Source organism: Phasianus colchicus, chromosome 10 (assembly GCF_987193195.1).
Source record: "Phasianus colchicus chromosome 10, bPhaCol1.hap1.1, whole genome shotgun sequence".
Classification (NCBI taxonomy): domain Eukaryota; kingdom Metazoa; phylum Chordata; class Aves; order Galliformes; family Phasianidae; genus Phasianus; species Phasianus colchicus.
This window is the reverse complement of record NC_143445.1, coordinates 15,119,564-15,138,377: the sequence shown is the minus strand read 5'-3', so window position 1 is coordinate 15,138,377 and position 18,814 is coordinate 15,119,564. Positions and strand designations below refer to the sequence as shown.

The 18,814-nt window shown below is 42.5% G+C and overlaps 1 protein-coding gene across 19 annotated transcripts in view; it reads left to right on the top strand.

The window, feature by feature from the left end:
• LPP (LIM domain containing preferred translocation partner in lipoma) overlaps positions 1-15,366 on the top strand; it is a 321,563-nt gene extending 306,197 nt beyond the window's left edge. For all 19 annotated transcript variants that reach the window (XM_031603428.2, XM_090147412.1, XM_031603427.2 and 16 more), the window contains one exon: positions 800-15,366. In XM_031603428.2, coding sequence (XP_031459288.2) covers positions 800-928 — 129 coding nt within the window. In that variant the 3' untranslated portion in view covers positions 929-15,366. The remainder of the gene's footprint in view (positions 1-799) is intronic.
• The last annotated feature ends 3,448 nt before the right edge of the window (positions 15,367-18,814 follow it).

Genomic DNA, 18,814 nt, shown 5'->3' with positions numbered 1-18,814 from the left:
CTTTTTTTCCCTACTATTTCCTTACCAGCTGTACTTACAAACAGAGATTTATGGCAAAGAGACATGACCACTAAGCAAGCTGTAATCTTCTCAATGCAGCTCCATCAGCAGTTTGTTCCCAAATGATTGTCTGATCACACAGGGAGGAGTAATTCCCAATGTTCCAGCAGCTATACTTGGCTCTACATGAGGCTGAGGTGTCCGGGGCAGGTTTTGGGGCCTTATAGTGAGATTTCCACTCTTCCTGTCTCAGTGATATCCTCCTTCAGCCACAGCCTTTTGCACCATCTGCAGTACAAACACAGGTGACAGTTCTGTTCATGGGTGACAGGCAGGGAGTTTGCTTAGCGGTCACCCCTGAGAAAAGGATATTGCAGCTTTGTGGCATCAACTCATCTAAAGGAGATTACCTGTAGTTAGATATTAGTACCAAACTTCCTTTCCAGGGATACTTCCTTTTTATCTTTTTTTGCATTAATAAATATGTGGTTAAGCTTGATGCTTTCTCCAGTGCTAAAGACCTTTCCTTCCTCAGAAATGTGAAGGGAGTAATCTCCTTTTATTTTCAATTGGATTAAATTCAGCAGACAGCTTGGGAACCCATCTTGTCTGCAGCATTGTCTCTTATCAAGAAATGTCTTAATCGTGAAAGTCATCACATGCCTCAGCTTCATGCTTTGCGCTGACTCAGGCTGGATCCTGTTACAAGGTGGAGAGTAAGGAGAGCTGCTTTGTCTAATAGATTCTTCAGGTAATGTGGTTCGTATTTCTTATTTTGCTCTGTTTGCTGGTTTCCTAGGACTGTGGCGGCCTCCTGTCTGAGGGGGACAATCAGGGCTGTTACCCTCTGGATGGGCACATCCTTTGCAAGACCTGCAACTCAGCTCGGATCCAGGCTCTGACCGCCAAGGCCAGCACTGATCTCTGAGTACCAACTGTGACCCTCCCCAGGATGCCTGCTGGGGGAATTGCACAAGCTTTGCATGATTTCTTTCCAGCCTAGGGCCTGAATCTTTGTTTGTTTGTTTGTTTTAAAAAAAGTAAAACTGGAAGGCCTTGGAGCAAGAGGGCGGTTCTGTGGCCATGTTCAGACTGCCAGCAACAGGCACCTAACTTAGGCATGAGTCTTCCAGAGGGTGGCGAGTCAGACCACCAGCTGCTAAGTTATCTGCCTGTGGAAGAAGGGCTGAACTGGTGAAATGTGGCTGAGCTAGTTCCTTTTTCCAAGTTATTTTGGAAATCTAATCATCTATGGGGATCTTCTCTTTGGTTTTAATGGATCACCAGCAGAAGTAGCTCCACTGTCACAGAGTGTGTGAAGCCAGTGTGAGAGCAGAACTAGCACTCCTCATTACAACTCAAACAGCACAACTTTGACAGTACTGCACCTAAGGGTGTAGATGTGACCTTGAGCTTTTTGGGACACAGATTTGTTGTCTATGCGTTTCTTCTTAGGTCCTTACTTGTCTCCATTCCCTTCCAGTTCTATAGGTGGTTTTTTGTTTTTTTTTTCTCTTTTTTTTTATGGAATTATATTTTTGCTATTGCATAAACTTATTCAGTAGTGATGCTTCCAATTCACAGTATATGATTGCTCAATCACAGAAAGATGTGAGCTTGCACACACACACACACACAATGTGCTTTTGATTTAGTAGAGGTATAAGCCAATCATGTCTGCTGAGAAGGTCTTTTAAGGATCTGGGGCTAGAAACTCTCTTTAAAAATCCCAGTGGTTAAATAAATAATAGAGAAAAAAGACTACATTGAACTGCAGTGCAATGCGATGCTCAAAAAAATCTTATGCCACTCACAATAGTGGGACCAATGGCTGTGCTGGTTTCTGGGTAGATATTTAATCACTGGAGTCTTGTTCGATTGTTTATTGAAATGGGAGGATTTTCCTTCAGCTGTAACAGGAACTGAAGCAGGGATAGACATCTCTCTGAAGTTAACACACATGATCTGGAGCTCCTATTGGAAAAGGTATCTTATTCCAACAACGGCAAAAGAACCATGCAGTTGTTCAGTTTTTGTCATAAAGCTGAAGAAGGTGTTAAACCCTTCTCTGTGCCATCCCAAAAAGCAAATGATTTTTTTTTCTTTCATTTTCATCCCAGCCACTTATTACTCCTCTCTGGTGAAATGTCATTGCAGAAGAGTGCTGGGCCAGGAGCAGCACTTTCATCTTCTGTCCAGAGGTAATAGATGTGCCAAGGTAAATAAAAAGCTGGGCAGAGATAACCTTTCTTTTTGTCATGTTGGTGTTCATAGGCCTTTTTTTTTTTTTTTTTTCATTTTGCTAATTAAAAAAATAAATTATAAATTCATGGCTCACTCTGAGCAGCTATAATATTCTTGTTCATGAAACCCATAATAACTAAGGTGCAAATTACATAGTGAGGGAGTAATTTTCGTATCACTGAATTGACATTAATATCTTATTTGCAGATGTAATCAAAGAGAATACCTTTCTTTGCACTTAACAAATTAAGAAGCAGAACTGAAACAGTTGCGGACTGATTGACCGTATTAGTGACAAACTGGCACTTTTCAACAGTATTAGGAGAATTTTTTCATGTGCCCCACTGAAAAACAATGAAAATGTGGTGCTTTCATCTTCAGTCTCTATAACAGAAACCTGATACAATTATTTGAATGCTGGAGGAAAAGAAAAGGAGGTTAGATGAGCTGGACTGATAGGAGACAAAGAAAAACTGAAATGGTCACTGCAGCTTCTGAAAATGGTGCGGTTCCTTTCAGTTTAGCACTAACCTCTATGGAAGAGCACTGTGAACTGTAATAGCTTTAGCTGTATACAGTAAATTCAAATACAGAAATACCAATCTGAAACCTCTGTTCCTCACATGGTTTGTATTTTGGCAAACTCCTTCGGTGTCAGGGAAGATTCCCAAAATTCACAGCTCAAAATGAATCCTTCTTTGTGGAAGGGTGGCATCATTAAGCAAAAGAAATCGTTCTCCACCATAGCGGCTGTACTGAAGCAGTTTGCCTTTTTATACTAGATTTCTGCCCTAGCCTTCAAGAATTTTACTGCCTCAGACATAAACAGACTTTTTTGCAGGGCGACTCCTGCCAGATTCCATCTGGGCTCCTGCTCCCTGAACCGTGGCACGTAAGATTCTTCTGAGCTCGCTTTTTACAGGCAGCCCCTTCACACAGCAGTCAAAAACTCTTGCATCTAGTGAGCGAATCCAATTTGAATTAACCCTACAGGAACACTGGAGTTCAGAGCTAGGGTTGCTAACGCTGCCAGTTTTACATCTCTGCAGTCACAGCGGACCACCTGATGCATCCAAGCATACGAGAAGCCATTCATCAGGCAGCTCTGAACTTTGTTCTCGTTAGTGTTAAATCGGGTGGCTGATGAGACTCTCATGAATACCACTGGGGTAAGTGATGGAAACAAGGTTATGTATCTGCCTGCAGAATGTGGCCTAGAATCAGGAGGACTGAAGTCCAGAGCCCTTGGGCTTTCCATGGTCATGGTGTAGGTTGGAATTGGGAAAGTTGTATGGCTTCTTGTCCTTTACATGAGAAAGTTTCTTTACAACTTCCCAGAGATGCTGTGAGAATTAAACTAGTCAAAGATTGGCCCAAACTCCTGATTTTGGAGTTTTGTTTTCTCCTTCCAGAAAAGTTTGCTGGTATGTAGGTTTGGGATTCCAGCCCATTTCAAAGCAAAGGGCCAGCCAGGAGGTGTAGATCTCAATCTGTGTTATTAGGGTGCTGTGGTGAGCTGGGCTGGTGTGCAGGGAGGTGAGAGCCAAACTTTTCGCACATTAAATACCCAATGGATGAAAAGTCGTTGTCAAAGATTGAGTCGTATTATTGCTTGAGGTACTGTGGCTAATTTCTGGACCTGACGTATCTGGGCAAGGATACTATCGTGCTTTTGTTTTCACCCCTGAAACACCAAAGCCATCTGCCTGGAAAGATTAAGCGTCTAAAACAATTCTCTTTGTTTTCTGTTATGCAAGTTGTTTTGGCTTCTAAAATTGCTGTAAATATATTTGGAAGACAGTGCATATATGTATATGTACATATATATGTATGCAGGTAACACAGAGGCTCTCATCACCCACCTGTTCATGGAAAGCTCCCCTCTGATGCTTCAGGATTTGACTAGATAATGCTGGTGGACTTATCTTAGTTGCACTGCAGTAAGAACCACTGGGATATTCCTGCATCACAATATTTATCACATTTTGCAATACAACCTCATTTATCTGTTCCAAGAAGGAGGTTTTTGCCAAAGAGACCTTATCTTTTTAAGGTGCACATGTTAGCCATAAAAAAAAAACACATATATATATATACATATCACTTCATTTGTGCCTGTGGTAAAGTCTAGACTGTTTTCAGAAAGAATTGGAAGATCACACAGACACCTCTGTTTGAGTCTGCAGAGTTTTTGCTTGTGCTGCTTTGGCCTCTTTGAGCATTTGTTGGCAACTGGGGTCTGATCCTGTGATTTGTGTGGCCAGACAGGGCACAGAAGGGTCCAGGAATCAGGTTCTAATTTAGCAAAATGCTTAAGCCCGTGGGGATTGTTTAAGTATAGGCTTAAAGCCATTGCATGGTGTGTTATAAGCTATGGGTCTGCAGTTGTTAATGCCAGACTGACTCTGCATCACTCCATCAGATAAATTGGAGCTGGGTAGGATGGGACCACAGTCAAATTTATGCTAAACTCACTTGAACGTGTGGTACAGCTCCTGTGTCACCTTTATGCAGGAATGCAAACAGCAGGAGATCGAAAGTAACATCTGGACACTGGGAGGGTGCGTTGTTACAAGATCAGTGCTTGGCATGGGGTGGCTGTGGCACTTTCCATATGTCACAAATAGCCCCACAGCCAGATTTACTGTCTTTGAACCATGGCTTTAAATGTCTGCTTAAAGTTTCTCCCAAAGCTTGGGTTGCCTTGGTTACAGCCCAATCCTTATGCACATCCCCAAGGCTAACACTACAATTTTATGAATGTGATGGTTTTATTGTCACTTATTTTAATCATTGCCTGAGCGTTGCTTTTAAAAACAGAAAGCAACACCGTTGCTTTAGCTTATCAGATAATGCACCTTTAATTTTGTTGGGTTTTTTAAATATATTAATTCTTGGATTTTTATCACAACTGCAAAACACTTGGGTAATGACTTAATCACAGAGGTGTGAAAGTAGCAAAGTATTCATCAGAGTGGACTCTATATAAGGTGTTCAGCCTGATGGCAGGTGCAAAACTTCCCTGGGATGTGGGCCTTACATTGATTTCCTGCCTATCAGCAAAGTGTGCCTGAGAAGAATGAGGAAAAGTTGTGTTTTGAAGAATTGGTGGTGGTTGAAGGGAATATGCAACAAGTCATGCTGAAATCTCTTTGAACCCGCTCCAGCTCCTGCCAGACTGTGGTCAGCAAAGCCTAGCCTAGGTCTGATAAATGCTGGTTTTAGGGGAACGTTGCTTTTGATTTTGAAGTAGTCCAGCAGATGAGGGATAATAGGACCCCAGAGAAGGTCCACGGTTGCCTTCCTTTGGTAACCATGCTAGACACTTAGTGCCTTGGATGAACAGCTCAGAAAGGAATTGAATTTTGAACTGTTTTGTTATTGATGTCTGATTCCTGCAGTTGGTTCATCACATTGATTTGATATTTCTTCACAGAGCTGTGTTGCCTACACTTGCCATACATTTCAGTCCTGTAAATCAGAGCTAGCAGAGATGTGGGGAAGAATCTTGTGGTGCAATTCCCAATCGAAAACACTAGTGATGGTATCAGAGGGTTTGTTGCCAAAGGATGGCAGGAACTACTCAGTACTATCTGGAGGCTGGAAAGCTGGAGAACACTATTTCCAGTTTGAGCTGGTCCCAATTTTTACACTAAATCATGTGATGTTGGAAGGGCCTTCTTTTTAATGAGAAATTCTCTCTTTGCAGTGTTATCCACAGCGGTATTTCTTGCTGTTATAATTGAAACCTTATTCAGTTTTTATCTAAATAGATTTCAGAATTGTTGACAAATATTTTCATTTCTCAAAAATCTTTGTCTCCTTTCTCAATTCTTTTTTCCTTCTTGGGTTTCTTCTGCTGGTCAATTAAAGTTTCTGTGATGATTTTGAAAACTGTTTTGGATAAAAATTTATTAAAAAAAAAAAAGCACATGTTCTTGGAAAATGGTTCAATGTTAGGCCTGGTGAAATTAAAAAAAAAAAAAAAAAAAGCTTTTAAACTTCTCACAAGATATTTTTCCCCTGTTTTTGACTAACTGTGCTAACTTTGAAGTCACTGTTTCCTTTGCCAGAACAATCCAAATAATGTGACTCTTCTTAAAATAACAGTGTTACTTCTGTTGGGTTCGTTTTTCTTTCTCCTCTTAAAGCCGTAGTGTGGCTGCGGGAACTGCCTGGGACTTTGCTGTGGCAACTGCAGTTTTTTTCTTTATAATTACTGGGGGGAAAAAAGCACATTATGGCAACCGCCGTGAAGATCAAAAGATACTTACTGAACTTTGTCACCCTTCTGGGTTTGGGGATGGCATTTCTCCTTAGACATTTCTAGAAACATTACCTGTCTTCCTCAACACTTCAAGTCTGAATTTGCAGCAGTCGGTTGCCTATCTGGCATTCGGTGCTTCTGAGTATTGCAAGAGAGAAAAGACTTAATGCTCATGAAATTATAATGTTCGATTGGCATCTAGGAGGCCAAGAGAAAACCACAACCTCAGTAGGTTTCCTGGTGGACCTTAGGGAACGGCTCTCCTTTCATCCTGCAAGTTCTCTGCTGGGATGTGAAAACACTACGCTCAAACACTTGCAGACCACTCTGGTGTGTGCACTCACATGCACATGCAACGTGTTTGTGGTGCTACAACTGAGCACAATTATTTAGACTGTATTATTAAGTACTGCTGCTCAGACCCACTGGGCTTTTCTCCTGGCTGTGTGCTCCTGGTCTCCGAGCTGTTCTGTGACTGTGTGTGCTTGATCTAGCAGCTGGCAGCCTTGTGCATGACAAGGGGTTGGAACGAGGTGATCTTTGAGGTCCCTTCCAACCCAAGACACTCCATGATTCCATGATATAATTCTTTTGGCTTCGTATTATGTGTATAGGCAACTACCCGTGAATTGATCACTGGTATCAAGAGTGCTCAGCTCAAGCTTTCTTTCTGGTTTACTGCTTGTCCACATTTCTCATCATGACTAGATGATCTTTTAAAAAATGAGGAAAGAGACAGAAGCCCCAGGATGGCATTACCTTTACATTTCATAGACTCATAGAACTGTTTGAGTTGGAAGGAACTCTCAAAGGCCACCTGGTCCAACTCCCTGCACTGAACGGAGGCACCCACAGCTCCATCAGGTGCTCAGAGCCCCATCCAGCCTGACCTTGAGTGTCTCCAGGAATGGGGCACCACCACTTCTCTGGGCAACCTGTGCCAGTGCCTCACCACCCCTCAGTGTAGAACACTTCTTCCAGTCTAAATCTCTCTTCTTATAGTTTGAAACCATTTCCCCAATCACAGCAGACCCTGCCAACGAGTTCATCCCCTTCTTTCTTACAGCCCCCCTTTAGGTACTGCTTTCCAGGGGTCAGCATCTCTTGCTGGGAAGATGACACGTGGGGTCCCTTTTTTGCCTCTGCCCTCCCTCTGCCACAAGTGGCAATCTTACCCTCTTTTTCCATTCGCTCAGTGTGCACTCCTTGCCGTGGACATGATTTGTTACTTACTGCACAGAGGTATTGCAAGGCTTAGATGGCAGCTGGAAAAACTTTTCCAGATCTTTAGTCAAGTAGTTTTATGCATCCACAGTATCAGTGGCCTGCCACATGGATATCAAAGAAAATGATTATAATTATTGCTTTTAAAATGATTGTGAAATTGTGCCTTACTTTTTCAGTCGTATTTAACCGTCTAATTTAGAACCACATGATTGCAGGGATCGTATCATGAAGAAATTTGTTTGAAGGATAGTTTGTTTGTTTTTAAAGATTTTTTTCTTCAAAAATGAATTTATTAAGTTTTTTTTCTTCTTTTACTGTTGTTCTTTTTTTTTTTTTTTAATTTTCCTCCAATTTTATTCCTTTAATATGTTTGTGTAAAAAGGGCAGCCAGCATTTGCATTTGTGAGAGACAGAAGATTTTATTTGGTCTTGTATGCGGAGCTTTCATTTTCTTTTATGTTCCTTCAGGAAAATTCCTCCTTGCCCGATTACTCATACTTAGATGTCTTTAAACACAGGCTGACCAGTGAGGGCTTTTTGTTGTTTAATTTAGTGTGTGCTTTGCTCTGCGCTTTATTCTGCTTTTTTAATTATCCAGATATCGGGTGCTGGGGAGGCATTGCACATTAATGCAGAATGCTAATGCTCATTTTCATAGAAAAGACAAAATTAGAGTCTCTCCCCGTCTCCAGTGCAGTTTTATTTCTGTTTTGTGTACAACACCGATATTAAGCCAGACTGTAAAGGCAAAATACTCAGTGACCTACTTCCATTCACCAGCAAGAAGCCTTTGTCAGCTGACTCCTGTTTGTTTGTTCGTTTCTAAATGTCGGATTACAGAACGAGCATCTCCCAAAGATGAAAGAAAACAGTGTTTTCGTGCGCAGGAAATTTGGGGTTGCAGTAACAGAACATTTTCTTTGTGAATTTGGATGTTGTGGTGTTTTAAGCCCCTGCCTGGAGCCTAAATCAATTTGGCCTCTCATCCAGTTCATCTCGCTGGTGCTCCTAAAAGGCTGCAGCCCTGCAAAAGCTCATGCAGCATTTTTGGCCGCTTTCCCTTGCTCCCATTTGGTACATATTTGCACAATTTAACTGAGCTTTTCTTTCTGCTGAAGGTCAGATGCAAGCGATACGAAACACTAAACTTTATAAACAAGCAAAGCCATTTTAACCACAGCGTTTTGGAAAAGAATGGGTTTTTAGGTGGCGTGCTGTCTGCTGGCTTTTGGAGGGGGGGGATCCTGAGGGTATATTTGCCTGAAACAGGATGCAAAGCCACAAGCCTTGGTTTCTTAATAAACTACTTACTGTAATCCAGCTACACAGTTTCAGCCTCACACTTCAGAAGCAGCTTCCAACAGCAGTGCACGTACAGGCACTTTCCCTCTTCCTTGCAGAAAGTGAAACTTTCCCAACCAGTGCGAATTTAACCTATTGCATAAGAAGCTGGAAGTTTGATTGTTTGGGGTTTGTTTTTTTTTTTTTTTTTTCTTTGCGATTCTTTCTGTAACCTCTATAAGCAAAGGATGAATAGCTTTTCTTTTTCCTTTTTTTTTTTTTTTTTGACAAGATTAGATGTTGCATATTGATGAGCTAGCATTTCAAAGGTCCGTGGGGCTTTGGAACGTATTAAGAATCTCTGAAGTTTAATATTCGCCACGTTTTAAATATTCAGGAGAAAAAAAATCTGCATAAAATGGCTTTTGATAAATGCGTTCTATGGGTTCTTCCTTGCTATCTTAACACAAGTGCTGTGGGGATTGTGGCCGTGCCAGTTTTGTTCCAAAGTGCCTTTTGTTTCAGCTTATCAGGACCGCTCTGTTCCCATTTGTATGCCCAGCACTGGTCCTGGAGTCTCCTATGGTTTCCACAGGAGCTGTGCTGCATGCAGGTGTGGATGCAGCATCTCAGAGCACACAGGGCAGCTTTGCATCCTTGGTTGTCCTCTTTTGTAAGAAGCTCAGTGTTAAGAAGAGTGGCATTCAGAGAAATCCTTCCTTGGGGATGCCCTGTTTCCCACCTCTGCTGAAGATCTCATTGAAGCTTTAGATTAGGATCAGTTAGGTCTGCATACGCTCAGCTATTTTACTATATTATCAACATTCTCGTTTGCCTTCTCCTTGACATCCCATGCTGCAAACCGTGGTGTGCAGGGCAGCCTCCTTGGTCCTGCTCATGTGCAGCCTTGACTTTTCCAAGTTCAATCAGTGCGGGGTGCTTTTCCTCAGAACAGCTCTGGTTGGGCCAAGGGCATCTCTAAGCAAAAGGTGATTCAGCTTACAAATAATGCCGCTTTTTCAGATTCACCTTTCCCATCTCACGTATTCCTGACAGAAGCAGGGTTTTAAATATTTCATAGCATTCTTCTTTCTTCTTTTTTTTGCCAGATGCCTTGAAAACACTGTCAGATTACGATCTGGGGGAGTTTTCAGGATCGATTTCCTTTCCTCCTTGATTGCAACGGTGTAGATTTGCACTGAGGTTTGGTGCTTGTTTTGTGTTGTTCTTTTTTTTACCTTTGACAGAACAGATGCCTTCAGTTTATGCAGTGAAAGATTGACTATGATTAGAGCTAATCCAGGATGGCAGGATTGGACCCCCACAGTGAAATCTAGAAAAGTGATTGCGAAAGTATTTTGTTTCTCCTTTATTAATTACACAGGAAGTTTCCACAGAAGGGCTCATGTAACACTGCTGGCCTATGTAATAAGTAGCAGGGCCTGTAATTACAGTCTGTCTCTGATCCTATCTGTGCTCTGGCTTTCTAGGCATCACAGTTCTATTTACATCTGTGTCTTTGTCACCTTTTAAATTTTTGATTGGTCACTGAGGGAAGAACAACACAAGCCGTGAGCCCTGCAGAGGTGCAGCAGCTCTGACCAAGGGAGTCCTCCACCTTCTCATGTATCTGCCTGATTTGGGACACAGAAGAGATTTTGACCAGCAAAGGGAGCAGCTGCATGCCAGCTTTGTACAGCATCTCAGAGTCTTTGTAGGACTGGAAAATCAAACCTTTTACAGCTCTTAACTAGTGTCCCATCCTGTGAGGGAGTATATGTTTCACTATTTCCTCGCTCTGAGCAGTTTCTACAGGATTTCAGCATTCTTTTCTGTAAGATCCGAGGTTTTATGGTTGCAAAGAAACCTTCCAGATATGGCAGGAGGAGGAAGATGGCTTTTAGCTCGGCTTCTCTGTGTGATGCTGTAACTGCTGTTATCAGCATAAAGTAGGAGTGGGAATGGGGCAGCAGTGATTTGTTCAGTACCAGATTCCCCAGCACTGAGCTCTGGCTGACACAGCCCTGGGCAGCCCAGCTCCTGGTCCTGAGACCTGGTGCTGAGTGAACTGGCACTTGGGGGGGTGCTCGGTGCTGGTCACCCCACAGCCCCCACCTCTTTCTTAAGAGATGCCTTCTAGAGTTAAACTACAGAATGATGCCCCCAAACCTTCTTCTTCAGGCACTATTCCCAGTGCTGCATTTGATCATGAGGAACGAAAGTGCAAACCCTGTACACAGTGCATAAAAAAAATTAACAATCTACTATGGATATTTTCAATGTCCATTACGCTGTTATGCAGATTGTCCCTTTTCTGCAGCTAGCACTGTTACTTAATTATCTTGGGTTTGACTTTATTAAAAAAAAAAAAAAAGCACGATATATATATATTTTTTCTAACTACTTCTAAGAAAGTTGATGCTTTTAATGAAAAAAAAAAAAAAAAAAACCAACCCTTACTTTCAAACATGGGTTTCTCAGGCTTCAAAATTAATAATTTCTACACCTGACCCAGTTCTTGCAGCTGCCAAAAAAGAAAAGAGAAAGCTATTTAAATTTCTCATAGAACCATTTATCTCTTAAAATATGCCAAGGCAATTTGAGGTGGGGGTGGAGACTCAGCTATTTATCTCAGCAGCTTGATTTTTCTCTTTATGTTTCTAACTGTCAGGGGAAAAAAACGGTAGGAAGCTATTCTTGGGCTATTATTGATGTATTGTGTTGCCATTATGCAGGATGTCTGCTTTGCTATATACGGAAGGACATTAATAATAGCCATCTTCCCTGCCCCCACCCTCAGTTCCTTTTAGGAAGATGTGGTTTAAACTGGAGCATCTGCCCTGTTCAAATTGCTTCTCCTCCTCCCCTCCCCTCAGTTAGTTCCCAAACTAGTTTTTGGGAACAAGGCTAAAGGAATGAGGAGATAGGTAGAAAAATGGCAAATATAACCTACTTGTGTGCTTGCTCCAGGCAAGTCATTTCCATGTTGTGTACCTGTCTTTTCTTCCCATCTATTGCTCCTAGTTTCATTCCAAGTTCATCAGTGCAGAAATACCCTTCTTGCCATTTCTGTCCCACAGGGGCTGGCTGGCAGAACAGGCTCAGCAACAGACCTCAGCTTTGTGATTACACAGCATGCCACATCCAGGAATGTTGGTTTCCTCATTATCTCCTCTAAGTAGGAAAATGTATTCCCATCCCTCCTTACCCTGGGTTTAAAACATCGTTAAGAAACTTGAAAGGCTCAGTCCACTTGTTTAAAGGCTGAGATGCTTGTTGTATTTTTGGAAGCAGAGTGTATGGTGGACAGGAATAGTTTGATATTTGAAAAGTATCCCCACTTGAGCATTCCCCTGAGGTGTGGGAAGTCCTGTCTCCATGGGTCTGTGCCAGAACTGTGACAGCCCAGCGAGCAAAGCCAGCTTGGATAGGAAAAGAACTGGCCAGGCCTATTTCATCTGATAGAAGAGAGGTGGAAACAATAAACATGGTAAAAACTTAAGGGCATAGTTGCTCAAATTTAATATTTTTTTTTCCAGTGGCTACATTTCTGTATTTTGTGCTAATTTTGTTGTACAGAAGCTTTGATGGTTGGAACCATGTGCTCTTCCATGATGTCTTTTTTTTTTTTTTTTTTTTTTTTTTAATTCATTGCTTTTCTTTATCTGGTCTTTCTATGATCCAGAGCCGTTTTGTTTTGGGCACTGAATTCAAACAAAGTTAGAAACTCTTGTAAAGCACATACAGGCTTTAGGACTAGAAAATGCAATCATGGTACTTTCCAGTTCTGATACTGGGAAGTTTTCCAAATATGAATTCAAGGTGGGAAGAAGACCTGCATTTAGGAAAGTGCTTTGTTTTCAAAATAAGAGAGAGATGGACATTCACTGTTTCTTATTGCTTTTATATTCTTCCTGGTGGCAGCTGCTTTATCAACAATAAGGAAGAGCCACCCTAAGAGTCACCTAAGCTAGAGCCCAGCATGTCCTCTGCAAATGTTTGCTCTGCTTGCCATGCTGCTGTAGCATGTGTTTTTTTTTACTGCAGGTCTAGGGTGAGGAAATCCTCCCAATGAAGTTGAATCCAGGCCCACCTTTTCCTCTCCATATCCAGTGTGCATCCAGCTGAGGGCTTGATTCTGTCTCTGCAGTGCAAGTATTTCACCAGAAACAGGTGCTTTCTGTCTGCCATTAGCCATTGGTTTCTGTGCAGTGATGAAGATGTGCAGGGAAGGAGATGAAGTCCTGCTCTGAGTAGGCTGTCTTTGTGCTGATGTTTCATTTGGGATTATATGAGATAAGAGCATAGCCAAAGGTTGTGGTTTGTGTTTCAGCTTTGTTGAGATGGTACCCAATGAAAACACAGAACTGAGGCGCTTCTTTACATCTGCCAATATCTCAACGACAGCTCTGTATGGAAAGAAAGCCCATTCCTACTGGCAAAGGGACATTTTCTGCCTTGTCCTCTGAGCCTGATTTAGTTCTTTGCTCGACCCATCTAAAATGTAGTATTTCTAATGTGCCCGATGACCAAGTAGCTAAGCACTTGACAAGCACCTAAATAGCACAACCAGCAAGATGAGGAGAAGGCAGTTAACTGAATTTCATTTACAAAAAGTATATTCCTCCCTCTTCACTATGTGCCTTTCTAATTACCTGCAGAGAAATAACCATGTTACCAAGCAGGGATGGAAATTATGGGAATGATATAGAACAGAAATGGTTAATTTTGAGCATCTGTTCTCCATTGGGATAAGTAAAGCTTATTGTCTTGGTTAACACACCACCTTGTCTGGTAGATAGCTGCTCAGTACGGAGGTACATGGGTGTATCTCCTTATAAGTCTCAATCTTATCAGATTGTCTTATCTGCTCTTCCTCTGGAGAATTTGAACTAAGTATTGGTAGAGATACAGGCAGAACAAAGTTATGCTTGGACTTTCTCTTGATCTTGCTAGACATGACGTGCCTTCATGAGAATTCAGCTTCCTTAAAAGTCCTGTAATTTCCCCAGCCACAGCTTGTATTTTGGACTGTCACAAAGTCTGGAGAGCAGCTTCTAGGTGCCTATCTTCCAGTCAGTCAAATGACACCAGGAGTCCTGATTCTCCTGCTAAATGGCCCATGGAGATCTCTTCAGCTCCCCCAGACTGCAAGGAGGGCATGCCTTAGGGGTGTCTTTGCCCTGTGTTGCTTCTGTGCTTTGGCTGTCCCTGCTAACTGCAGACCTGTCTGCCCTGGGGTTCACCGGTGGTGTTGTTTATTAGCTGTGTATTAATTCACAGGAGATGATTAGGCCAGGTGCAAGGTGGTATTTCAGCTTTATGGTAGCAGTTGTTCTAGCCCTTGAGGCAAAGCAGGTTTTGTGTCATTTCCGTTGTTGCAGCTGGGAGGGGAGCGTGGCTGGTCACACTTCTTGTTCTGCATTAGCAGAGGCTCTCAGAGGTATGGGAAGCATCTTCCTTTGAAATGTGAATCACTAGCCTGGGTATCTGGGCAAGAGAGGGACATTCCCTAGATGTGAGGGATGCCTTCTTGCTGCAAACTCCATGCCCTCAGATCCTAATGAGGTAACATTACTTGAGCTTTTAGGACTGGTCTCCTATCTGCCTGAGCACGGGGGAAACAGAGTTTTTTTCCCCCTTGCTGAGCACAAGCATCCCCCCCAGCCCATGAGGGGCCCAATCCTTCTGTCATGGAAGTTTTCACAAATCCTGCAGGTTGCTGAGTGCATGTCCTATAAGATGCTGAGCACCCTTCCTTCTCACTGAACCCATCAGTCCGCTCGTCTCCTTCACTGACTACTTCAGCAGGGCTTTGAGGGCACTCAGGAAATGCAATCAGCACCTTACAGGATCGGTCTGCTAGGTAATATATGAAGTTTTTTCTCTGGTAACTTGTGTGCATGAATTGAAAACCATGTATTCCAGTTTGTTCTGAGGACAGATACAGCATATACACATTTTCTATATTTATAAATATATAGAGATATATATATTTTGTTCTCAGCTAGTTACCTCTTCTAAACTGCAATTTTCAGAGCAACCAGCGTATATTTTTTATTCAACACATAAAATGACTTTTTACTGTAAGAGAATGAAAGCTGTTTTAAGCATGTGTTTTCTGTATTTTTATTATGCATTATCCAATTATATTGAGATGTATTTTCCTCTTTGCTCTGCTCTTTCAGTTGTTATCCTTATTTTATCAGTTATGCTTTTCTAATGTTTTGTAAGGGAAAATAAATATGCAAAATCGCCAGATGCCTTTTTTTCTTTGCAGAAGAAGTATCACAAATGCTTTTTTATTACGTTTTACCAATCCAATAAAATCCTTATAAATTTCATTTTTGTTTGCTAGCGTGTGAAATTATTTTTTCAAGTCGAATGGTATTTACTTTCTCCCAAACTCCACCTGCAATTATGCTTCATATCCTCCATCTCTCTCTCTTTTGCACTCAGAAATTCACTGTGTAGCTCCTTAACATACTTAATCTGAGAGCCTCGTTCACTGTTGGGTGCAAAAAAGCATGGCTTGCAATGTGTATCTCTTTAAAGGATGTTGTTTCTAGGCCGTTCCTGCAGTAAATAACTTGAATTGTTTCTGGTCCTGCCCGATCTGCTTCAAAAATTCTACTGCTCATCACAGAGCTTGACCTTCATATCTCCAATGAAAGCACCTGGCACAGCACCAAACCCTCACCAAGCTCTTTCTCTGACCGAAACACTTCAGGCAATGGAGAATCCAGTGTGTCTCCAGGTAAGTTGATTCTTACCCACTAAATATCTGCACCCTGCTTTTAGCTGCTGTCTCTCTCCACTCTCTATTCCTGCACCTTTTTCTAAAGCCCTTTTGCTCTCAGAAATTCTTTTCCTGTACAGGGTTATCTTCAGGTGGGATTTGTCTCGATGAACTCCAGCAGCCAGGAAGGCAGATTTGATGTCTGAGATGGCCCTGCAGCCTTCTGTAGCTTGTGGAGGAGTTCTACCATTCTTTCTTTGAATGAGAGACTGGGGTTTGATCAGTCACTCTGTGGAAGGGACTGTGTTGTTCTGTCTTTAAGGGTCAACTGAGGTGAGTCCTCCATTCATATCAAAGAAAGTAGTTTTCTTAAGGCATTTGTTCAGGGAGTTGTAGAAAGATCCCAAAACATACAGTGCAGCTAAATCCAATCCCCTTTGTCACTCCTGACAAAATTTAATTAGTGTCTCCTTCAAGACATCCGCAGCTGAAGATGCCACAACCTCCTTTAGCAGCCTGCTCCATAGCTGCATTGTCTTCACCCTTGGACAGCTTTTCTTCATGTCCAGGCTAAATATTCTTGGCTGCAAATTAAATCTGTGCTTCCTTTCCTACCTCCAGTGCATGTGAAGGACTTGTTTAGTAGGAGATGCTTTGTTAGCTCTGGAAGCAGCAGCAGCTCCTCCTCCTCCCCCTTCCCAGGGGACCTTTGGAAGGGCCTGTGTTCTCCCTCAGGAAGGGATGAAGCCTGCAGGCTGTTCCTACAGGACATGGGAGTCCAAAAGGCTTTGTCTTGGCAGTAAAGGGAGCGTGATGTTGTACGCTTTCAAGTCAGTTCAAACTACTGTATAGCTTTTTCAAACTCAATATTATTACTTCCTTTATAGCACAAGGTATTTTTTCCTGAACTTGTTCGGATGGAAAAGTTCCAGGGATGCGTTGTCCACACACAAATCAAAATGCACTGTAGGCCAAGGGCCAGAGGCGAAGGCCAAGGGTGGGGAGCTATTAATTTGATCATTTGGCACTGCTTTTCTTGCAATCAAAGGCAAAGAGAATCCTTTTGAAGACAAAAAAAAAAGCCTTGGGAGTGAAGCATATCTAAAGCCCAGGTGCCAAGGGTGGCTGCACGAGGGATCCAGGGCAGGATGAAGGTGGTGTGGACTATTTGGCAGCCCCATGTATTGCTCTTGTTCGTGATATTGTGGTCAAATGATGAAGCAATCCTACAGCTGCTTTTTCTCAACACGGTGGCTGTTTCCAACTATTGCAGACTTAACCACCTGGATTTAAACAAAGATGGACCTTGTATGTTTATCTCAAGGATATCTAGGCTGACGTGCTCTATGACTTCCTCTGTGTCACAAATGGAGTTTCATTGCTGAGCAAGGAAGAGTTTTCCTTTGTAGTGAATTCTGAAGAGGCTGCAGGGGCTCTGTAAACTTCTCAGGGTTTCAAAAACAGGATGAAACTTGGAAAGCCAGGGGAACATGTCTATTGTGAGTGTCTTAGCAAGCAGTATTGCCATTTTGGTTGGGTTTCATGTCTGTTATATCTAATAGTCTGGAAGAGTCCAGTGTGAGTGTAGGGCTCCCTATGTGACAAATGGGCCATTCCTCCAATGTCTCTTAGACATCTCCTCATAGTGGGGTAAACTGGAGATGCCTTTCTTGCTGGCAAGGGGCTCCAAAAGACCAGCATAAGCCAGACTTCTTGCTTTCAGACAGCTGCAATTGAAGTAGACGGGTGGATGCTGTTACAGCACAGCACCACCTCCACTGCAAAAACAGGCAGGGAAAGGGGGGAAGAGGACTTGGGATCAGGCAGTGTTACTGCTGTCACTGTGACCCACCAAAACCTGCCAGGTCTGTGCAAAACCTGCAGACAAAGTGCTGCTCCCCCACTGACAAAGAGGAGCTCCCTTCCTAAGGACCATAGGGAGGAAACCATAGGGCTCTCTGCTGCTGGTCTGCTAGACCAAATCCAGACGTTGCTGGTAACGGTGAGTCAAAGCAGGGAAGCCTACACCTCTTTGCTGCTGAGAGTTCTGGGACAAAGGCAGTGTTTTATCGATACTGAAGCTGGTTAAAATACACAAGGTCAATGCTGGAGTGGAGAAGAGCCATAGCAACTGCTCGCAGTGTGCTGTCTGCACCTCCAGCACGGTGTCATCGGGAGATGCACATGACACTATTTTCCACAAGGTAAGGAAAAATACATAAGGCCAAATATCCCTGCATAGCAGAATGGGCTGCTTTTTTATCTTGCAATATTGTTGATGTTGGACTGAATCTGCTGTCTTAAAGTATAAATATAAAGACGCTGCTAAATCATCACTATTTCAGCAACTAATTAAGGGGTAATGCTCCTGGTGCAGCAGTATATGAGGCAATAAACGGCTTTGGCGGCTGATTAAACGCTGGCACCGAGGCATTTAATTACTGCAAAAGCCAATTACCATGCACATATTCCGACACCGCGGACATTATTCCTGTTAGATGACAGAACAAGCAAAGGCAATAAACCATGCTATAGTGACATACAGTACAGGACTCTAGGACCTGTACCCCTCTCTCCGGGATGGGGTCTTGAGCTCCATGGGGAAGCTCAGACGACGGTCACAGAGTGAAAATTGTTCACAATTTGTGTGACTCATTTGAGATTTAGAAACAGCCAAATATTGAGGTTCCTCCCTGTACTTAGGTGCATTTGACCATGTGTAGAAAATAATAATCCCATACTGAGGTTACAGGTATAGTTCAAGCCTCACCTTAGCATATATAGCATCAATGAGCAAACCAGTGGCACTGGTGGAAGAGGTGATGTGCAGCCTTTTTTTTTTGTTCGGTTTTTGAATTGCAGAAATCATGACCAGTTGCGGAACACCACATGCCATTCTTCATTTAATTGATTTAAAAGCTAGAGTCTGATTTTCATAGGCTTTGAGCTCTCACACTATCCATTTGACTTAACCAGCTCAGCACCTCTTCAAATTAAGGCCTTGCTCTCTTTAACCAGAAATGAATTCTTCCTTTTGAAGGAGTTTCCTAGAGAAA